The sequence below is a fragment of the Amyelois transitella genome, chromosome 8, assembly GCF_032362555.1.
Source record: "Amyelois transitella isolate CPQ chromosome 8, ilAmyTran1.1, whole genome shotgun sequence".
Lineage (NCBI taxonomy): Eukaryota > Metazoa > Arthropoda > Insecta > Lepidoptera > Pyralidae > Amyelois > Amyelois transitella.
The window spans coordinates 5,424,477-5,446,612 of NC_083511.1; the positions used below are offsets into that span (position 1 = coordinate 5,424,477).

A 22,136-nucleotide genomic window follows, 5' to 3' on the forward strand; every position below is an offset into this window, starting at 1 on the left:
ACGTCACTTTAAAATCGGGGATTCTAAAACGTCTTAATTGCCTACAAACCGGTTCTAGATTCTCGTAAATACTTTTTGTTTATTTACGTTTCGTTTCAAATTATTTTAATTGTAACTATCATAGAGGAGAGGAATTCCCTGGCCTACCAAATCTTCCGCATAAATATTTTTGCAGATGTAAACAAGGGACTATTATTTTTCCTCTTTTAATATTGCATAACATTTTTCCACCATTTTCTCAAAATGTTTTTACTAGCGAATGCGGAGAAGAGACTTTATCAAGGTGGTTTTTTCGCAGCATGTTTTGACAATGAAACTGAATGAGTTTTTATTAAAACTATTTTTACTTTTCAATTCCATACTAAGACCGATCACAATTCGTATGGGACAATTTTTTTTATGGAGCTTCATCGTTTAAAACCTATTATGATGTAAAATAACTTATAAAAATATATGGTCGTACCAATTTTTACTAATATTATAAATGCTAGAGTAACCCTTAGTCTGTCTGTTTGCATGTTACGCATTTATGCTTTAACCACTGAACCAACTTCGATTAAAGTGGTATTGCTAGAGAGATAGAGGTAACCGTGAGGAAAAACATAGACTACGTTTTATTGAAAAAAAAGGAGAATTCCTTAGAAGAGGGGATGAAAGATTTTCAGTGAATTTTTACGGCGAACGATATCGCGGGCAACAGCTAGTGCTTTAACGCCTCTAATATAGATCTAGATAAAATTAAATAATGTTTTATTCTTTCAGTTAATCGATGCGCAATTCTTTATCAAACCACAGGATCCGTCGCGGATTTTCCTTACTTTTCTAGCAAATATTAAATACATACCTTATATCTGTTAGTTTTTTTATCAATAACTAGCGGCCCGCCCGGCTTCGCACGGGTAGTAGGTACTTATTTATTGATATACCTATTTAAACCTTCCCCAGAAAACACTATATTCAACATTTTAAACAGCTAAAACGTCCGTTTCCGACGGAGAAAATAGGGGGACATTATAATACTTATGTAACGAAGTGATAATACTTACCTATACTCATAATTTTTTGTCCGTTAGGTATTTCGCTTCCATGGGAATTTGTACGTACATACTTACAACAAACTACCTACTTAGGCAACCTTGGGTTGTTTCTTGCTAACTTCATCGGTATAAAATTTTATCATCCATGAGTAAGGATCAATCTATACTAACATTAAAAAGCTAAAGATTTTTGTTGTTTGTTTGTTTGAACGCGCTAATTTCAGGAACTACAAGTTCGAATTGAAAAAATATTTTTGTGTTGAATAGACGATTTATCGAGAAAGGCTTTAGGCTATATAACATCACGCTGCAACTTTTAGGAGCGAATCCTTGATGATCCAGTTTCAATGATGCCCAACAGAACAATTTCACGCGGACGTAGTCACGGGTACATCTTAAATATAAAATTGTTTGAATTAAGGTTTCCTCGTACCTTTCATTTAATATAATCACGCTTATATTCCTTGCCATCCTTATCGATACACGTCTATATCCCTATAGACAGATCCTATCCTCGAACCTACTAAGTTCAAAATTATCTTCTTAAGTAACTGTGTAAGATTGTTCCTTACCATAAATTTATTGCAGATTTATTACTCGTGAACCGGTTGAACGAGCATCCGGAGCTGCAAATACTTAGGAAAATCCTAACATTTCCTCATGATGCAACTTTACCTAACTAGTCTCTTTATCTACCTACTACTTCACTTAACATTTTGATGCAGTATTTCGTAAATATCCCTTACGGGATAGACAGGGCCAATGTTCTCGAAAAGTCTGAAAGGCCACGTTCAGCTGTAGGTATGGCTTCATGATGGAAGTAAAATTGAAATAGTGACAGATTGCTAGCCCATCGCCAATCATCGCCTAAGAGAATAATCCCAAGTTTATTAAGCCTTTCCATTAAGTACTTGACTTTTATAATCTGCTGGGGGAGATTCAGAGCTGGCACATAACATAATAATTCTTCTCTACCAAAACAATATGGAAGCATTTGAATGTGCTCCTTTGTTATTTTGACTAATTTTACGCATTTTACATATTTTTTAAACAAAAGTATTATTTTTATTAGACCTATATAAATAAAAAAAGCAGTCTTAGGAAACAATTATAACAAAATTTTTGACTTTATCTGGTGCACCTCAATCCATTTCAAACGAAAAAAGAATTATTTGTCAATGTCAATATGACAACCAGCTGTCAATCAGCCGTCTTCCTTCGTCCTCGTACTTTTTTTTACCTTCCTTCATCGAACTTCATTCATTTGTATTTGTTTCCCACGTGCTTTCATCGGAAATTTTAATTTTATATTAATTTGCTAATGAACTGTTTAAAATGCCTGTGATGCAAAGAATAAAGTAAGGCTAGCCTACCTTTAAAGACTTAATTTCGATATATTGTGCTCATTGTCATTATAATATTTTACACTTTCAGGAAACCTACAACACGAAGAGGCAAAAAGGTTTTGCAAGCGAAGGAGCCGAAGCCTGTTGAAGGTCCAAAACAATGTTTATTTATGCAGGGGCGAAATCCCTCTGAGCGTACCAGGAGCTTGCTGAAAGACATCTATGATTTTAAGAAGCCCGATGCAGCCTATCTTACTCGCAAGAATGACTTCGTCCCCTTTGAAGATGCTTCGCTTATTGAAAAGTATGTATACAAATATCTTAGTTACTGGTACCATTTATTGCACCACAGCATTAGATACTATTATCTCTTTATTTTACTCAGACAACTCCTTTTGTAACTTTGTCAAAAGTTTTGTACTTTATCGAGATTAAAACAACTTTGACATGTATGACAATAAACATTTTCAGATTATGTGACAAAAAGGAAGCTGCATTATTTGGAGTTGGTTCACACAGCAAAAAGAGGCCTCACAATATAATTTTAGGAAGGACATTCAACTACCACATCTTAGACATGATAGAACTTGGTGCCGAGAACTTCAAGCCTATGTCAGAGTTCCACAACATGAAGGTCTTGGCTGGCTTGAAGCCATGCTTACTGTTCAATGGTCCTGCCTGGGATCTAAATCAAGATTTGAAAAGACTCAAATCTGTGTTTACTGATTTCTTTCACAGAGAAAAGGTACTCCAAAAGTTATATATATATATGTAGTCCTCCCTCCTGGCTTTAGTCTGGATTGAATACAAAAGTTATTTACATTAATTCCATGTAATCAAGTTACCTATCTAGTTTAACATAGCGTTCTAGTCTTATATTGACTCTTGTATTATATTAAAATTTTGTTATCTTCAATTAATAGTATAAGCCTAGAGGATTTGCATAAGTCTAGTCTTTTAATAAAGTTATTTTCTTTTGTATATCAAAATTTTTCTATACTGCGTTGCCATGGCTGATGGGTTAAGGAGTACCTTAATTTTACATAACATGATTATTTTTTATTTTATAATATGTAAATGTATTTTTTCACCAAAATGTTTTATATTTATGTATAAATATTACATTCCAGGTGGAAACAATAAGACTACAAGGTTTGGAGCATGTTCTTAGTTTCACGGCTACAGAAGATGGAATGATTTATGTGCGATCATACAGGATATCTTTGAAGAAAAGTGGACAACGCACTCCTAGAGTGGAGCTTGAAGAGATTGGTAAGAATATTTGATGAAGTTGTTTTGTGAATTATTGTCAAAATTTCAGATTAATTGCGTTGCTTGTATTATGTCTCTTCAAAGTAAAATTTTGTAAGTACATATACTTTTTATGTAAATAAATCGAAATACCTAACAGATATTTACATTGATGAATTAAATAGATAGCAACACCACTTTTCACTCCACTGGAATGTTTAAATGGATTTAATTAGGATCATTTTAAAATTCTTTCAGGCCCTTCAATCGACTTCAAGCTAAGAAGAACAAAACTAGCAGCTGATGATCTTTACAAAGAAGCTTGTAGAATACCAAAGGAAGCAAAGCCGGGTGTCAAGAAGAACATTTCGCGAGATGCTTTTGGTTCAAAATTGGGTCGTATTCACATGGGCAAGCAAGACATTCACAAATTGCAAACCAGAAAGATGAAGGGATTGAAGAAAACTCCAGAGGAAAGAAAGCAGATGCTACTGAAAAAGAAAATAGCAAAGAGAGCGGCAAAGTCTCCACAAACTGCAAAATAATATATTTTCTTTCATTGTTTATTTCGTTTTTATTTATAACCTGATTAGATATGAGCTGTCGTGTTCCCGTCAAAAATTTCCAGAATAAAGCCTGTGTTATTCCTCAAGGTATTTTCTATGTGTGTACCAAATTTCATGATAATCGGTTCAGCAGTTTTTGAGTTTATTTCGTTACACAAACAAATTGTTTATTGCAATGCTGAAAAAGGGATCCTTTTATGTAAAAGAAATAATAAACAGATTTTAGACTCTTAACTTTCACTGTAATTTGAACTAAATGCAATACATTTAATTTATTAGGTACATTGAATTATAAACTATGATCTAAAATCAGTGAACTCGATTAGTTAATTTCATAATAATTATGCAATCAAAAAACAATTCTAATTTTTCTTTATTTTACATCTATTTTAGCGTCTATTACCAGCCATTACTATTATTAAACAAATGAGGTTGCATCACTCTTTTTAAATTGTGATCCCTGAATTGAACACAAATATTGGCCGAATACTGGACAAAGAGGAGAATAATATCAAAAACTTACCTCGCGACCCCGAAGCATAGTGCTTCATTATACCTTACCTACACGTTATAATGAGAGAGAAATTATGTTACCTATAAGTCTTAATACTACAATTTTACTTGACTTTTCCCACCACTAACAGAAGTAGGTGGTGGTCCACCATTAAGAGTCAGAGTCGGACGATCGCCCAACAATAAGCCATAGAAATGGGTTCAAAAAGTTATTTAAACCCCGTTTAGCGATATATACGCGTACGAAGTTGGGGGTTCAACTAGTCTTCTATATTTAGGTAGGTAAGTAATTTTTTTATGCAGTTGGCAGGTAAAAACATTAGGTACCGACATATTTTAACCGACTTCATTTGTTGATCAGTTTCATGGACCAAACCTGCGCAGAAAATATGACTCGTGTTAAAAATAACAATAGACGACATTAAATTTTTTTATATTCTTAGATTTCGTTTTCCTTCTCTCGCATCATACTCAAAGTTGTGCGACATTCTGGCCACAGGGAAATCCCGCCCATAGCCTGCTATACCTACGTTTCCATATTTGCATAAAAAATGTAAGCACCGGCACTGTGACGTCGTCAAAATACTCACATACACATACGGGCAGGTAAATCCACAATTCCCAATCCAATAAAATTAATATTATAAATGCGGAAGGTTGTATTGTAATGTTGTGTATTTGGTTACTCTCACGCAAAATCTACTGGACGGATTTTGACTTTATGGGTTTGGTGAAATCCGCAGGGAAACGTTGATTGGATGCAGGTTCTTTCCAACACAGAGCGAGGTAAAAATCGTTGGGGAACATAGGCCATGTTCAGCAGTGGACGTCCTACGGCCGATATAATAATAATGATGTCGATACGAGTAGAACACGGGTAGAATATAACTTGGAGTAACTGAACTACATAACTCTTTATCTTAAAATTTCTATTAGAGCGAAGCCGTAGAACGGGGCTAGTTTTCTGATAAAACATAGGTATATTTAGGTGCTTGCCTATGGGTGACCACTACCGCGAAGTAATCAATAAAATTTAACACCTAATTGATGAGAACATAATCTGTTCACACTTGAATAATCTCCTATATGAGCGCCAAAAATTATAAAATAAGTTGATGTGAAATAACTACCTACTTAGTCATTCTCCGCGAACTTAATTGACTTTAATCTGTACGAGGTAGGTAGGTACCTACTACTTACTATATTTTTGTCCGGTGGTTTTTTAGTTTATATCGTTCCCACTTGATAGAAGTTATACTTAAATAATACATATAGTATAAACCTAAATATCTCCTTAAGAGATACTTTATGTCCTATATATATTATCTGTGTATGTGGTTCCTCCAAGCCATCTGTTTAGCATGAATGTTGTAAAAAGTGAATTAAGGGAATAGGCTCAGCTCATTAGTGCAGCTTTTACTATGATTCAATAAGGGATAGATTCCCCTGTAAAGGTTGCGAAAATCAAATGGGTGTCGCTTGGTGTAAAAACTTGACTTACCCAAACCGATCGTCTGGAGGTGAGCACATTAACGGGACTGACGCCTGATGGAAGAAGATACGAACTACTACACTACTTGAAAGTACAAGAAGAGTGTGAATTGGAACATAGTGGGGTGGGAAGGCGTGGACGAACATACTATGATCAAATCAAGGACGTTCTAGCGAAAGGTCAGGTCAAGAGTACCTACCCGTACCTACCCTACCCTAACAGTTACGATTATGGATGAAGCGAAAGTATGCAGTGGAAAGATGTAGCCTGCTATCCCTCCGGGATAGAGGCGTGATTTTATGTAGGTATGTAAGTAACTTCTACCTCTTTACGTCAGTGAAGTTATGTAAGTGTCTTTTTAATAATAGCTATAGATGCTATATCTATAAATAACATTTAAAAATAGCATTTTCCGAAATCAGGAATCATGCACGTGTAGTCTATTTCGGAGAATAATGACCGTATTTACTATGATCATTGGTCATGCTCATGTTTCGACAGTATGAATTCACATCAATGATTTTTTTGCCAAGGTTTTTGTATCACTATGGGATATTTATGTCATGAATTTTACGTTTCATTACATAAAATGTTATAAGTACATTCGAAATAAAAATATCATGATGGATGGACTAGTTAGGTATTTTGTACATTCTTAAGTAGTAAGTAGGTCCTAACTTATCCAAGATGGAAAATGCGCAAAGTTTTCCATGCATAATTGTGCTACTTTTAAATAACGGTTTTTAGATGTTGACAAGTTCTTTAATTTTATTGCCAGGTACCAATTCCGCATAAATAAAATCTCTACGGCCCAAATGAAGTTCTAGCGTCGAGCTATGCTAGCCCTGTGCATCCGTTATGCATGTACCTTATGATGACAAAAAGTGAGTTAAAAGTTGTGATTGTAGTTTATTTTTCTGAATGTAGAAAAATCTGCATTGGACAAATAACACATTGGCCAATGTAGTTAGTAGTAGTAAACAGCTACCAAGTAAGACGTAAACTTTCATTAACCTAAACAGCCGCCTACCTCTAACTCAAGTAAGTGACAATGGTTGTCTACTATCTGTATATACTACTGTCTAAAGAAAACACATTAAATACTCTAAGCTAATATGATGCTAATGTGCTTTGATAAATTTCAATATTATCTGTAGGTATCATGAGTTTTTGTTAGTAATAAATAATAAGGCACGAATAAAATATTTTAACTTGTAGTAATAAATCAGTATCATGCTGGGAGGTACCTACGCGAGGCAAAATCAAAGCATCAAACATAACGTTGCTTATATTTTAATCTTAGGTACCTACTTATTATACATATGATAAAATTATTGTATATACTTACCTACTTACCTGCAAGTGATTGATTAACTACAACATACAATTAAAAGTATTTAGCCGCCTACCTAGTATTGAACCTGTTTGTTCATAAAGAAAACGATTCTAAGTGGGAAATGGTTGTTTTTCTAGTTTTATTTTACACTGATAATGTTATGAATAATTTTTAAAGAGGAAAAATGTTTCCTAAATGGCTAGTTCTCCGGCAAATTTATGTTTGCCATCGAAACCACAATAAGGTGCTTAGATAAATCACAATGTCATAGAATAATGAGTAATAAAACGACTAAAGTACACGGCTTTTTTTCTTTAAATTTTATTTAAGATTAAATAAAATTTAAAGAAAAAAAGCGTAGTAGGTATTTTTTTTATATATTTTATATACCTATATTTTTACACTTTCAAATAATATCTTTCCAGGAGTGGGTATCTTTACGCGAGATTTTCAGATGTGTAATGACAAAATTAATTTATTTATGTATATGTGTTAGACACATTATTAAGTAGGTCCTTGGTCAGTTAAACAAATTTCATGGTTCATGGCGGAACCTTTGTGTGATGGCGTCATTATTAGTTTTTGTTTAATTGTTTCTGAGTTACATCATGTAAGTACTTTCAGTATCGCGCGTCTGGGTTCAGTTCAGCCACCAGCAGACTCGGGATGGATCGTCATCGTCGTCAGCAGCCGGTGTGTATAGTGCTTTAGAGGCTGAGGCGGTACCCTTGACCGCATGGCGATCGCGCTCAGTCGCCTCGCGGCTCTGCCTACAGCATCGCGTTGTCTTGTCATCGCGTCGAAGTGTTATAGACACAAGTCGAACGTAACATAAACACAACCCGCCCCCACTTTCAGCACAGTTCAAAGCCATGCGCGGTCGCTGGACCCGCTGGGGTCGTATAACGCGCGCCGAGACGCGAATTCACCCTAACGTTTTCGGTAGTGACTGCAGTGCGTCTTAATTCAGTGATAAAAGTATACTGAGTGAATTTTTGAGTGATGAATTAGGTGACGATTATGATAAAAGACAATAAAATGAAGGCAAAAAACGACGATTTAGACATGCAGCCTGAGTTGCAGGAACTTTTACAGAAGCCAAATAATTTGGCATTAATATCTGATAGAAGAAAACCGACAAGTATGTGATAAACTTTTATTTAATTATTTTTATGATGCATAATATAATGAAGTGATAAATTCAGGCAATTAGTTTTTTAATATAAAAGTAAGTACCTACGATGATACTAGTACCCTTCACAAAATGCGCAAAAATATCTGACAAGTTTTTGTTTGGTGACAAATGCCGGCGCGACGGCGGCGTACGGTGCGGTCACACCTATTTGATTTATGTAAAGCAAATCTTTTGAACAAATCTTTAAGGCTATTGCTTTAAGGTATTGAGTGCATGTTTACAACAACAGGTTAATATTTTGACAAATGTATATGTAATATGTTTATTTATTGAAACTCCCTGAAGAACAGAAGGTGAGAATAATACGAGTAAGTTGACGATATTGTAACAATTAGTAAAGAAGTAAGTACACTTCTGCCACTAAAGCTTCACCCATTTAAACACAAAAGAATCCTACGTGTACCTATGTACGAAAAAATACAATACTTATTAGGAAGGCTTAGGCTGGGTAGTAGTTTGTCGGTCTGAAAGCCGAAACAGACAGGCAAGTGTGAGGATGATCAATTTTAGGGCTGTATGTATTCAGCAATAGGAACTACTTTTGCAGTTTCCCATAATTATTAACGCTTTTATATAAATAAATAAATTAATTTATAAATACATAGTATTTTCCTACAATATGTGTATATTATTTATTTATATACCCAATATTAATTAATATACCCAAACATATTTCATATTTTTTGTAAAAATAAAAGTTACACAAACCAGCATAGACTTTATGCTTGTTTAATATTACAATGACAATGATATCAAATTATATAATCACCACTTACTATACCTATTTTCCCATAGTTTTTAGCTGTAACTATTGAAGTGACCGTCATTATAATTGGGCAATTAAGTATAATTTTTTTAATGTAATCCAAAATGTATATGAAACCTATTTTAAGCAAATTGTACAATAAAAGCAAAGCTAAGGAATGCAGCATGTACACTGTTGGTCAAGTGAAATACATCGATAAATAGACCTTGTTACTTTGAAATAGTGGTATGTAAAGTGTGGTAGACTGTACAAAATATTCGGAGCCCGGATTTAGAATCGTGATTGGGCAGCGCCCAGTTTGTTTAGAACCAGTTTTGATAAGACGTTAATAAAATTCCGAGATTTTATTCATTATTTCGTGGTATTTTGCAAATTCTTTCACAAAGCCGAAGGAAATAAACTGATTAAATGTAGCAAGGTTTAGTTTGATACTAGCTTCTACTTAGGGTTTTAATCACATGGATTTATCGTAAAATAGTGATTGAAACCGAAAATTATGTAAAGCTTTGATATATTGAAAACTTTTCGCATTTATGAAATTAATGGATTAAGTTTCGTCAATAGCTAAAAAATTAAATGCTAAGTGCATTTAAAACGGTTGGCGGTTTCTCCTGATATTGCAACTATACATTATTTGGATCTAATCTCGGATAATATAAGTTTGACCTCAGAATTATATTTTCACAAGCCAGAATGCTTTGAGCCGCGTTGATCTATATTTGTTAAAAATAATCTAACTATGAAGCTTTGTGGTTAATTATGGTTATCTTTAAAAATATATATTTGTAATCTTGTCACTATTCGGAATGATTTGATATGAATCTGAGACTATCCAAATGCTATTGGCGATTTCACTCTCAACTCTTTCATTATAGCAAAATGCTGAGGATGCAGTTATTATGATTCTAATGATAAGGATCGCTAAAGTGATAGATAGAATATAAGTGAAATATATGATAGATATCATGTAACTGAAAATTCATGGTGTCAAAGTACAAAACGATATATTAATGAGAATATTTTAAGAATAAACATTTTGTGCTTTTTCTTTTTATCGTGTCATATAATATCCTATATTCTTATCTACCATAAACACGATAGGGCAAAACAACGTTACAATACTTTATTGCGCTAAAATTTAAAAACGCAAATCACTGTAGGACTATTAATATGTTCTTTAGAAATAGGAACTACTGAACAAAGAGGCTTATGGAGGCGGCTTAGTGTGTTGTATAATCAAAGCTTTCAGAGGCAAAGCTTTTATGTTCTACATCCTTTTAAAATTTGTAAACGTTTGTTTCATCCCTGGAATTGATTATTAATCTTTTTTAAAGGTGTTTTAAGATATTGAATCAAACATTGTAAGAAATATATTTTTTAAAGTCCATTGAGCTTACTTAGATAAGAGTTATAGAGTACCTTAGGGACTTGTAGAGTGCAGGGTTTGTATTTTTAAGGCACTAAAAACGTTTTAAAAGAAGAATCTTCTCTATTATTTTCTTTTTTGTAAGAATCAAATTTAAATTTAAAAAAATAATACAATTGCTAAATATTCATTATTAGCTTATGCTATTTCTTTTTTATAAACCTGATCTAATATATATCTAGGTCGAGTTTATAAAAATATATGATTGTAATATTTCGGCTGTAAACTCATAAAAGCTAATTTAAATAAGGTTACCAAAAACTTCGGATGTTTTATAAATTGGTTGCTTTTTAAACGCGTCTAAAATCATCCACGTAAAAAGGTGTAGTGTAGGTAATCCTAGTTATTATTCTTAGCTAGATAGAGACAATCACGCTCCTACTCTTTACTACAATAATGAAGTAAAATAACAGGTCTTTTTTCTTTCTATTAAACAAAGGTGGTTACAATTTGTATGAAACTCGCCCGAGTATCAACTCACGTGCTCTGCGGCTTCATTTGTTTCTAGTTCCGAATTCAAGTGAGGCACATCAAATGGCGATGTTCACTGGCCTGTTTATTGTACTCTAGACTTCATACACGGAATTATTTTTTCACGGAATTAGATCACAGTATCGTGTGGGAGGAAGCGCTATAAATGGAGACTTAAAATAAGCTCTCATCTCAATACCTTTGGTATATAAAAGCGCTCAAACTAAGCTCGCGTTTTTTTAAGATTTGAAATTTGGCATGTACCTAGTGGTCTATAGGTTGGCACTAAGAGAGGATTATCCAAAATTACTGCGGGAAGATACATAAATTGCCGGGCCACCTGCGGGCTAACTTTATTTTTGTTTAAAATAGTTGGTCCAGCGTTATACTTGTATCATTTACGTCAGTGGCGATATAACATTAGCTGTGATGTGGATGTATGTGAACAAGGAGCAAGTTATGTAAATAGCGGTCACGCTTGTAAATTTGTAGTGTATTTTAAGTGTTTTGTATGTGCACGCTGACTAAAGACACCAGATTTTTTTTTTTTTTTTTTTTTTTTGTTTTTTTTTTTTTTTTTTGGACAAATTACACTGATTGAGTTAGCCTCGAAGTAAGTTCGAAACTTGTGTTACGAGATACTAACTCAACGATACTATATTTATAATAAATACTTATATAGATAAACATCCAAGACCCAGGACAATCAGAAAAAGTTCTTTTCTCATCATGCCCTGACCGGGATTCGAACCCGGGACCTCCGGTGTCACAGACAAGCGTACTACCGCTGAGCCACAGAGGCCGTTCAAGATAAAACGGGATTGCACAAACAAGCGCGTTACTCCTAATTCTAATAGCATATTAAGGAAATTAACATAAAGAATTAAAGTCATGTACTTATTTGCTTCTTAGTACTATATATAAACCATGATATAATACGGGATGCAGCAACTAAAAGAAATAAAAACTTAAAGACCTATAATTTCGAAAGAGTGATATACGGAGTTTGTTTGGCTACGTCTAAATATAGATATTTAATACATTCGCAATTTGGGATACATATTTCATCAGACGCGTCTGCAGAAAACCTCTAAAGGAGCAAACATGTTCCTAATAACTACATTTTTGAGCCTATTGGGATGGAAACCTTGGGTCAGTGGGGTCTTTTTTTTTCTCTTTTTTATTATAGTATAATTAAATAAATTTTGATGTTAAGTAATATTCCTTTACGAGTAAAAAAAAATTTGTGTACCTACATAAAAAAAAATTAGAAAAGACAAAACTTCATCAGAAAAAATTTAAAGTTACAGACGAAATAGTTTTCCTGTGTGCATTTTCCTATATGAATCAGCGGATTAAGGTCATATAGTAGCTCGAAGGGAACTCCCTTTGTTTATCCAATTTTGAAATAAAAAGTGACTCAAGTTAAAATGCTATTTTAAGACAACATGTAATTGCCGTTGTAAATATTTGTTTTTGTTTCTTTTCGTCTTCTTTCTGGGATTACTAGATTAAATTTGAAATTAACTTGTTGTTAGAACTAAGACCTCTCAAATACTTTAAATTTTTCCGAAGTTAATATCTCGAAAACTACTTAACTCATTTAGATGCCCTACGAACTTAAAAATTCTATTGATAAATCCTAGGCACACATCATACCAACGGTTCGAAATTTATCGCGTTACAAATATACATACAAAAAATGTATGTAGTTTTTTTGCAAGACTGTTGGCTCTCTCTTCCCCGTAAGAGATAGAGACGTGATTAAGGTATTTTCTTAGGAGATACTTAAAAAAATATGGCGAATATGAGAAAAAGTTCTACTTATAACCATGTTGCTAATAACTCATGTTGCACATTTTTTTTGCGATTTACTAATAGAATCAAAATTTTGGGAAATCCCTTTTTAGTGTAATCCTATACGACTAATTTCAAGTCTCCAGACCCAGTCGTTTGGGCTGTGCATTGACATGTCAGTCAGTCATTAACATTCTTTTTTAATATAAAGGTAATTACAATTATTAGTATATTGCATAAAATGATGTTTAAATTAATGCAAGCTTATAATATTCTAAATAACGTGTGCTTAAGTGCATTTGTATATGGATCGTTGATGTCTTTTACCTTTTTGCCGCAGTATTGATGAGGTATTTCAACCTGATACAAGTCAATGGACTTCATATAGCAATGACCTAAGTAATGAAACTTATTTAGGGTTCTGCAATATACTCGTACGGTATCCTTTGAAGCGAGCAAATGCCATGGTTTTAACTTTTTAAACTCCCTCGTTTTTTTTGGAACGTATGTATGTACTCGAGTCGTAGTAGTTTGGTCATAAACCTACATAACATTGTTTATATTGAATATACAAAAGGTTCGTTATTATTGTAACAAATCGTCGCTGTCATGTCATCGGCATGTTTAAATCACTGTGCCAGTATAGAAACGAATATAACTTAAATTTACTTACGTATCACTTAAAAGTAGGTATGTATGATGTGCTAACTACTAAGGCCACCCAGTTCATTGCTGTTTTTAGATGTTATTGTGATGAGAAAGTGGCGTTTCATTTCTCTCTCTGTGTATGCCGTGTGGTTCCCGGCATTTTATGGAAAACAGAATAGGACCATATCCTTCCCATGGATGTCGTAAAAGGCGACTAAGACAAAACTAGACTTCTTATAGGCGATGGGATAGCAACCTGTTACTATTTGCCTATGTTAATTTTAACGTTTTCTTAAGATATGAAGAAATCCGAGAAAGAAAAAGGGTATTATTTAATTCTAAGTGACTAATAAGTTTTTATTCACTCCTTAAAATCCTTACTTAAAAATATACTCCTTTTCTATAAATTTATTGAATTTAACCAAGAAAATGCAATGTTAATTTTATCTTCGCGTATGACCATTTCAAAAGGGTAACAAAACAAGTTAAGTAATTATAGTATAAGTTTGTTGCCCTTTTTCAGACCTTGAAGGACTAAACTTTCAACGTAAACCTAGCAATAGTTGGCAATTGTGAGATTTTAAATATAACTGGTAATTTTTTATGTAATATTATTTTTAAAAACTTCATTGAGTATAAATGATTTTACTATAGTTATACTTTACACTCCAGTTACTTATACGGTTCAATTACTTGAGAAAAACCTATAAAAAATATTTATGAAATCTGTTTTGGTGCTATGGGGGTGATAGGTATATTACTTAGTTACACAAAAATAAAGAGAGCTACAGAATAAGCTGAATAATAGACCGAAGTATTCTTCAACAAAGTTCGCGACATCGGGATGATCTTATTGTCTACAAAATAAGTAACCTTTTTAATGTTTGTAACTGACCACAAATAAAAAGGAGATTATCAGATAGGACGAAAATAAAAAAGTTACGATCGTCAGAAGAGCTGAAAAGAAATTAATTAATAATAACGAAAATATACAGTTCTAAATTAATACAGGAAGAGTTGAGTTTTAGTTACATTTGTTTTCCGGAACATATCGTTATTTCAAAGTGCATGAACATTCTAATGCAAAAATCCAAACTATTCGAACATTAAAAACTGTGTCCAAATGTCTCAATCATCTTGTTTGAACTAATTTAAATGCATATCGCATAAACATTGAACAAGTTGTTTAGAACAGAATGTCAATGTCACGGTTATGCTATTTTTTAATAAGCACTTATTATAACATGTCAAACAGAAGCCTGCACTTAAAATTGCACGGAAGTTATATAATATTTATTTGTATACTTAATTGAGAATTATGTACGGAAGTGCGTTTATATGCTCAGTCTAAAGAAAGGCACCACACTTCCGTTGGAAAGGGTCATTATTTAATTACTTTACTACATATTTCAATATAAGTTTTATTGTTACAAATTACTTACTTGTAACTTGCTTTCTGTCATTGATGACCTCTTTGGAAATAGGCAGTTCACATTAGCATACCACAAAACGGATACCTATTCAATCATAGATTTTGGTTAGGCAATAATTCTTTATCTTCAATCCTTCCATCATGTTATACTCTAATGTTTCACCATTTTCTCGGAGATTAGGGGTGGAATCAAAGCTAGCAATTGTATTAGTATCTCTCTCATCTTTGCGTATTTCCGGTTGCATCCTTCACCGTGATGAGAAAAAAGTAAAAAAATGACCTCGGGCCCGAAGCCTGAAGTCCATGATCTGACTTCTCTCTGCCAACAAAAAGTATTTTTTGTGTAGGAGTAAGTAAAATTTAATTTTATCTAGTAGAACTAACTTGATAAAATTATATTTTACTTAATTAAGAAACATTTTATTGCCCGTCTTTGAAATACTTGTCATAATATGAGCTAAGCAATGTGACCAATCTTGTTCAGTGAGGTAGCAATAAGTTATTCACAAAAATGTGACGTATGAGCCGTAGCAAAGCATATTTATCACGGACATAATATCACTTAACAGTTAAAAGACGTATTGGTCATAACGTCACGATTTATCAAATATTAGGATAAATACTGGCTGGCTGGCTTTGCTTATGCATATGAGTAGGTATTAGTCGTTTATCGTAAATCCTATAGGAACCAAAGGATGATAGTTAATTTTGTCTTTCTAAATAAAGAAATACTACGTAATTGTGTGAGTAATTTAGAGATTGTTCATCATTAACAGGAAATATGAATGGAAATTGTGCTAGACATTTGTATTTTGTACAATAAAGTTAAAATAAATAAATACCTTTTTTATACAGTCAGGGGAATATAAAATATAGCTAAAACTTTATTCAGATGGACTAACCGTTAACATACTAATGTGGATTTGAAAGAATATCTTAAGCGTTTAACTGCTTCACTTTAATCTATGGTTCGTGGTTTACCTAATTCTCTTGAGTAGGCGGAGGATTTTTTTATTAAGATACATGCTTAGTTCTAAAACATTAAAATTAGAGTAGTAATAAAAATGTATCAATGTCGAAGCTTGCGTAATTATATTATAAACAAATTTGGAAGGTACCTTTAAGTAGTTTAAGATTTACCATTTGGAGCTCATAATATTTGCGTAAACTCAATGTCAAGCGTGCCTAGTTATACTGAGTTGTAGTTGCGCAATTTTACTGGACTTAAGATTAGAGCATACATTTCAAAGGAACAGATACACTTCTTTATACAATGTGCGTTTTAGTGTCGTATAAATGTCGCTCGTTAAGGCCAAAGTTTCCTAACCCGCTTTATAAGGATAGTTATAAAAAATATTTTAGAGTATGACCTTACAGGTTATACACATTAACATTGCGTTCATAATTTTGACCATTTTCATAAAAAATCTAACTCACTTTAAATAAATTAATTATTTCATTTATCAGGTATATATTTTGAGACCGAGAGGGTGTATGTTTGGTGAGGTCAAAATATCCTATAGCTAACCTAACTGATATTTTTAAATAATTTGAAATTAAATTTGTAATATGCTTTATCTTCAAAAATGTCAGTAATATGATAATTCATACTAACGAAACCAAGGTTTTCAGCATAAGTATGATTTCTATATGACTACTTTTTTTGCGCCTAAATTTTTGTGTGGTCACGTGGTCATTATACTAAATGACGTGAGAAGATCCTTATTAATTCATACCCAATAAATCATAGAGATGACGCCCAACCACAGTACAATATTAACGAAGAACTGACAGATTTTCCTATACTCTAGATATTTTGTCTCATTGCTAAAATGCAACGATCCGCTTAAATATTCAATACAAGTGTACACTTGCCTTGATAAACTGCGTACTTCTGATTTTATCATACGTAAATACTATAATAGTAAATAATATGACGATCTATCTTGTCTAATAGGACCAGTTTCCGTTGTTATTCAAAACACGAAGTGTTATCCAATGCATTGCAAGGATACTAGCCCTGATTGATTGAAAATGACACCTACACATTAAAAAATTATGCATGTAATCGGATTTAGTGTTGTATATAAAGATATACATACATATAAATTCATGAAAAACCATGGGATAACGAAGTGGCAATAACGAACTTCTGTTATTCCATGTCAACTTTTTCATTTTGCCCCAACTACATTATACGTGTAGGGTCAAAAATGGTTACAGCTTATAAAGGTCATAACTAATGATTTGATTCTATGAAAGTAAAGGTGTTTCTTCGTCTAATGTGTGGTTCTACATTGCAAAAATTACATAACTGTATAACATAATACAATAAAATGGTATATTAAATGTATAAAATATATATTTACTATAGTTAGTACCTAAAGCCGAGTTATGATAAATGAGTAATAAACCAATCAAGTTGCCAGTTAAGTTCGTTATAATTATACCAATGACCTCAATGATTTGCGTGAAAATAATGAGTTAATACAATATAATTCTTTTTTATTGTTTACCACTAATAGCTATCACCTCAGGGATTTTAAGAGTACCTAGAAGAAGGTTAAATAAAACTTCAGTATTACGCTTTGATAGCACGAAAAATCAGAGAAACCGTATTACTGGCGATTTATATGTACGTGCTCAAGAAGCTTAAGAAGCTAGTATAGATTGACCATCTGAAATCTAAGAAATTAACCGGCCCAATCTAGTTTAGATTGAAAAAAGGCTCGATTTTTTAAAAAAAGAAGTGTCCAAGATTGTTTGTTAATAAAAAAATAATAAAACTAAATTTATGATATATAAAATTAATAGAACTAAATTTTTAAAATAATTTTCAGATGGAAGAGAAATACCGCAATTATAATAAGAATAACTACAATAAAACAATGTTTAATCCAAATTTTAAATTAAATAGGAATTAAATAAAACAGAATGAGTAATTTCATCGTAGGTTCCTTAAGTGTAATACTAGCTTGTAGATATGCTAGAGATATTACGTTTCTGTAATTCGTGGAGTAAGAGTTTCACGTGCTTACCTACCTTACGTAGACTATAATCCATCACACGCAGGTACAGTTGGGTTATTAACGAACTTTGATAAGGCCTCATGAGGCTCTCATGAAAACCTAAAAGAGAAAATAGCCCAAACCGTGAGATGCATAAAATCGAGACAAAAAAAGTTCTTACGGTATTAAAGAATATATTTTACTAGCGACCCGCCCCGGCTTCGCACGTGTGCAAAATTATTATACATAAAAACCTTCCTCTTGAATCACTCTACCTGTTACAAAAAACCGCATCAAAATCCGTTGCGTAATTTTAAAGATTTAAGCATACAGACAAACAGACTAAAATAGCGACCTTGTTTTATACTATGTAGTGATATTAGTTATTTTTTCCCATAAGTTTTATATATTGAGTGCAATAAAAAGTTAAAATGTTTAAAATTATTACGATTTTAAATTCGATTGTTTGAATGATTTTTGCGAGTATAAATAAAAGGTCAATGTCATGCCAATGATCTGTGGATTAATCGGTTGGAACAATAGCGTGATTGATTGATTTCCACTTGCTTACAAAATTAAAGACTACGAACTTATAATTATTGTTATTGCTTAAAAATGAAAACAAAATAATCATGTCTTATGTAAAGAAGGAATAAAGTGGACATGCTAGTAGTTATAGTAGTTATACATAAGCCATATACTTTTTTATGTGGTCCGAATCTTGGTATAGTGTGAAGGTGGAAATATTCGGAGGAGGCCTATGCCCTGCAGTGTTAAGTACATGAAGTTGATAGTGATATGACCAGCTTATTGCAGACTAAGCAAAATTATATTTTGATTTGCGAAATACTTATAGTTTAGGTATTCATTAGATACTTTTGTAAAGTTGTGGTCATTCTCCAGGCTAAAAAGCCTCAGTTTTGTTCCCACTTCTTCGAAGGGTCGCGGCACGGGGTCTGCCAACGACTAAATAATGAAAATGCATGTAACAGTTTGAAGTCCTAGATTAGCACTACGAACTGTTGTACTAAACGATTATTGGAATTAATTGAAGGTTGTACAAAATCATGCACGGTCACTTGGTGGCATTGATTATTTTTTGTCACGACCGCCTTTCTTACAATTTGCATCTCTTGGCCGCTTAATTACAGTAATTAATAGTTGATGTTCATTGTTCATAAACTAAGTCGGAATTTAAAAGAAGTCTGAAAATAAGTAATCACAATAGATAAAATAAAAAAATATTTATATAACAAAGATACTTTCAAAAGAAAAATAGTAATGTGTCTTTTTTCTTTGTCAAAAAGTATCTAAGTATTCAAATACAAAACTAACATTAAAGTGATTGCTGTAAGATTAGGCTTTGCCTCATGCTGATTGTATTTTCGGGACTTATTTAAAAGCTCTATGAACAAAACATTGAAATAGGCATGTGTGGATTGACAGAAAATATTTTCTGTTCTCTAGAAATCACTTTCCTCAGATTAATTTTAATTTAGAATAGGAGTTTTCCGTCTCTTTCCCATGGATATCGCAAAAGGCGACTAAGGAAATAGGCACATACATCTAGTGTAACATTCACCATGAGCTGAAGGGAGGTCAGTCGGAGCTGCTTAGTGTAAAAATCTGAGTAACCCAATCCGGGATAGTTGTCATAGGTGCGGCCCAGACTTCTGTCCAAAGGATTCTTCCAAATAGAAACTTCCATACTAATAAATTATCGTAGCGACATCTGTATCTACGCCACAAGTCACAATATCCCAATCTCGCGACGCTATCAGCCAATAACAGCGAAGAGTCCAAATCGCGCAAGCAAAGATTTCACGGATTGCAGCATATATATATATACAACCTCTTCGTCGATCGATCGATCAACAAAACATCGTCGGAGCCGCTGTTCCCCAGGCACCTAGCCTAGCCTGGCGGAAGATCTTCCATTTAAGGCGGTCGAGCCAGAACCATCGCACCCGCTACATATCTATTTATGCACTAAAGTACGCCTCCCTAGATTGAAAGCTTAAAAAGTAATAGTCAAATATTATGTTTGCCTTCTGCTAGGTATAACCTTGTGGTTCGTGATTCATTTGATATTGAATGTAATGATTAGATTTAATCTCGTGTCTGCATTGTCCATTTTATTAAGTACTTAAATAGTTGCTTTATAAATGAATACTATGGTAATACTTATCTGTGATTATTATAGATTTATGTCTATTAAACAAATAATACATAATAATTTATTTATAATTTAAGAACAGGATACATAAGGTTATAATAACGCAGACAATTTATAACATAATTTACTTTTTACTAAATATGTATATTGTAAGTATGAACAAACACATCAACCGCAGTAAAATGAAAATAATTCCAAAGTCGAATAATGTACCTCGTCACAATAAATTATTTGTTTCTTAATAAAACTCATTAGTTATCTGGTATTCCTTTCCGTAATTTTATTATTCAAATTTGATTAGGGTAAGGTATATAAAAAGCTTTTTACAAAGTAAGACATTGTTTGTGTTATTTTGATTCGTATTGAGGATGGTTTGCGAATTCTCATTATAACTTATTATTCTTGTATCGGCCATTAATTTTGCCATTTCCAATCCCGACATTTTACTTTTCATTTGATCGTCATAAATGAGTATTTAAGCGGTTATTTTTGTATTTTGCTACCGCATACCCCGCACCATTGAAATATTATTTGTTTCGGCAGATACCTATGTAATGTTCTGCCGATATATCGTTTCTAATCGAGAGTTTTAATAAGATCAACATTATATGTATGTCTATGTATGTTCACATCAGTTAGTAGGTATTTTACTACATCCTTCATAATAAACTTTATTTCTTGCATAGTAGTGAATTCTTCAAGTTATAACTAGCGTGTGTAACTTCGCAAGACATCTCATTCCATGGAAATTAAATAAATGTGTGATTACGAGTTATCTTCGCCTCGTAATTTCACTTAACATGTAGGTATTTTTTATTTTGCAAATGGATTTATATAAAAAGATACCTAAAGTGTACAATATGATGTGTCATTTGAGAATCTCCATTTCACTACATCACTATACGAGTAGAAGCTTAGCATAGCCTTATGTTATTATCCTACTTTTGTAAATCAACCTCTGTCAATAGTTTACTTTTAACTATTTTTAGTAGATAAATGAACTTAAACAAATTAATACATACATACATACATACATATCATCACGTCTATATTCCTTACGGGGTAGACAGAACCAACAGTCTTGAAAAGACTGAAAGGCCACGTTCAGCTATTTGGCTTAATGATAGAATTGAGATTCAAATAGTGACAGGTTGCTAGCCTGTCGCCTAAAAAAGAATCCCAAGTTTGTAAGCCTATCCCTTAGTCGCCTTTTACGACATCCATGGGAAAGAGATGGAGTGGTCCTATTCTTTTTTTTATTGGTGCCGGGAACCACACGGCAATTTACAAATAACTGGTATAAATAGGTGTAGGAACCTGTCACTCTCTGAATCTCAATTCTACCATACTCGTAAAACCATTCGAAACTCGACCTTTCAGTCTTTTTCAGACATTGGCTACTCGCAAGGCATAAAAACGTGATATATGTGTACATAGCTTAACTATGTGCTGTGTAGGTAGTTCGTGGCACTTTTGAATAGGACCACTCCAGGTCCCTTTCTTTAGATAGGTCTCTTTCCAATGGAAGTCGTAAAAGACGACTAATTCATATAAGTATGTTGCAAAGGTCAGACGTGAATTGTATGTATGTATGTATGTTATATCTTTATTGTTTATTTTTTATTTACACAGTTACAAGAAATAGTACATAGTTATAAAAGAAATAAATCACTTGC

The 22,136-nt window shown here is 32.9% G+C and overlaps 2 protein-coding genes across 2 annotated transcripts in view; both read left to right on the forward strand.

Annotated features, from left to right (window-relative positions):
- Positions 1 to 2,244: 2,244 nt before the first annotated feature.
- On the forward strand, positions 2,245 to 4,200 carry LOC106135798 (ribosome production factor 2 homolog). The gene is made up of 5 exons (XM_013336188.2): positions 2,245 to 2,395; positions 2,472 to 2,687; positions 2,855 to 3,128; positions 3,514 to 3,655; positions 3,893 to 4,200. The coding sequence occupies exons 1-5, from the start codon at positions 2,373 to 2,375 to the stop codon at positions 4,177 to 4,179; spliced, it is 942 nt and encodes a 313-aa protein (XP_013191642.1). The 5' UTR covers positions 2,245 to 2,372; the 3' UTR covers positions 4,180 to 4,200.
- Positions 4,201 to 8,324: 4,124 nt separating this feature from the next.
- LOC106137200 (organic cation transporter protein) overlaps positions 8,325 to 22,136 on the forward strand; it is a 41,841-nt gene continuing 28,029 nt past the window's right edge. Inside the window, exon 1 of the mRNA XM_013337996.2 lies at positions 8,325 to 8,682. Within this exon, the coding sequence (XP_013193450.2) occupies positions 8,562 to 8,682 (121 nt within the window). The 5' untranslated portion in view covers positions 8,325 to 8,561. The remainder of the gene's footprint in view (positions 8,683 to 22,136) is intronic.

What these genes read in the sequence shown, in the direction of transcription:
- LOC106135798 (XM_013336188.2), top strand. Translation starts at nt 2,373, where the DNA reads ATGCCTGTGATGCAAAGAATAAA. An exon ending in CCTGTGATGCAAAGAATAAA is followed by an intron (nt 2,396 to 2,471) that starts GTAAGGCTAGCC and finishes TTACACTTTCAG; the next exon opens with GAAACCTACAACACGAAGAG. An exon ending in GATGCTTCGCTTATTGAAAA is followed by an intron (nt 2,688 to 2,854) that starts GTATGTATACAA and finishes AAACATTTTCAG; the next exon opens with ATTATGTGACAAAAAGGAAG.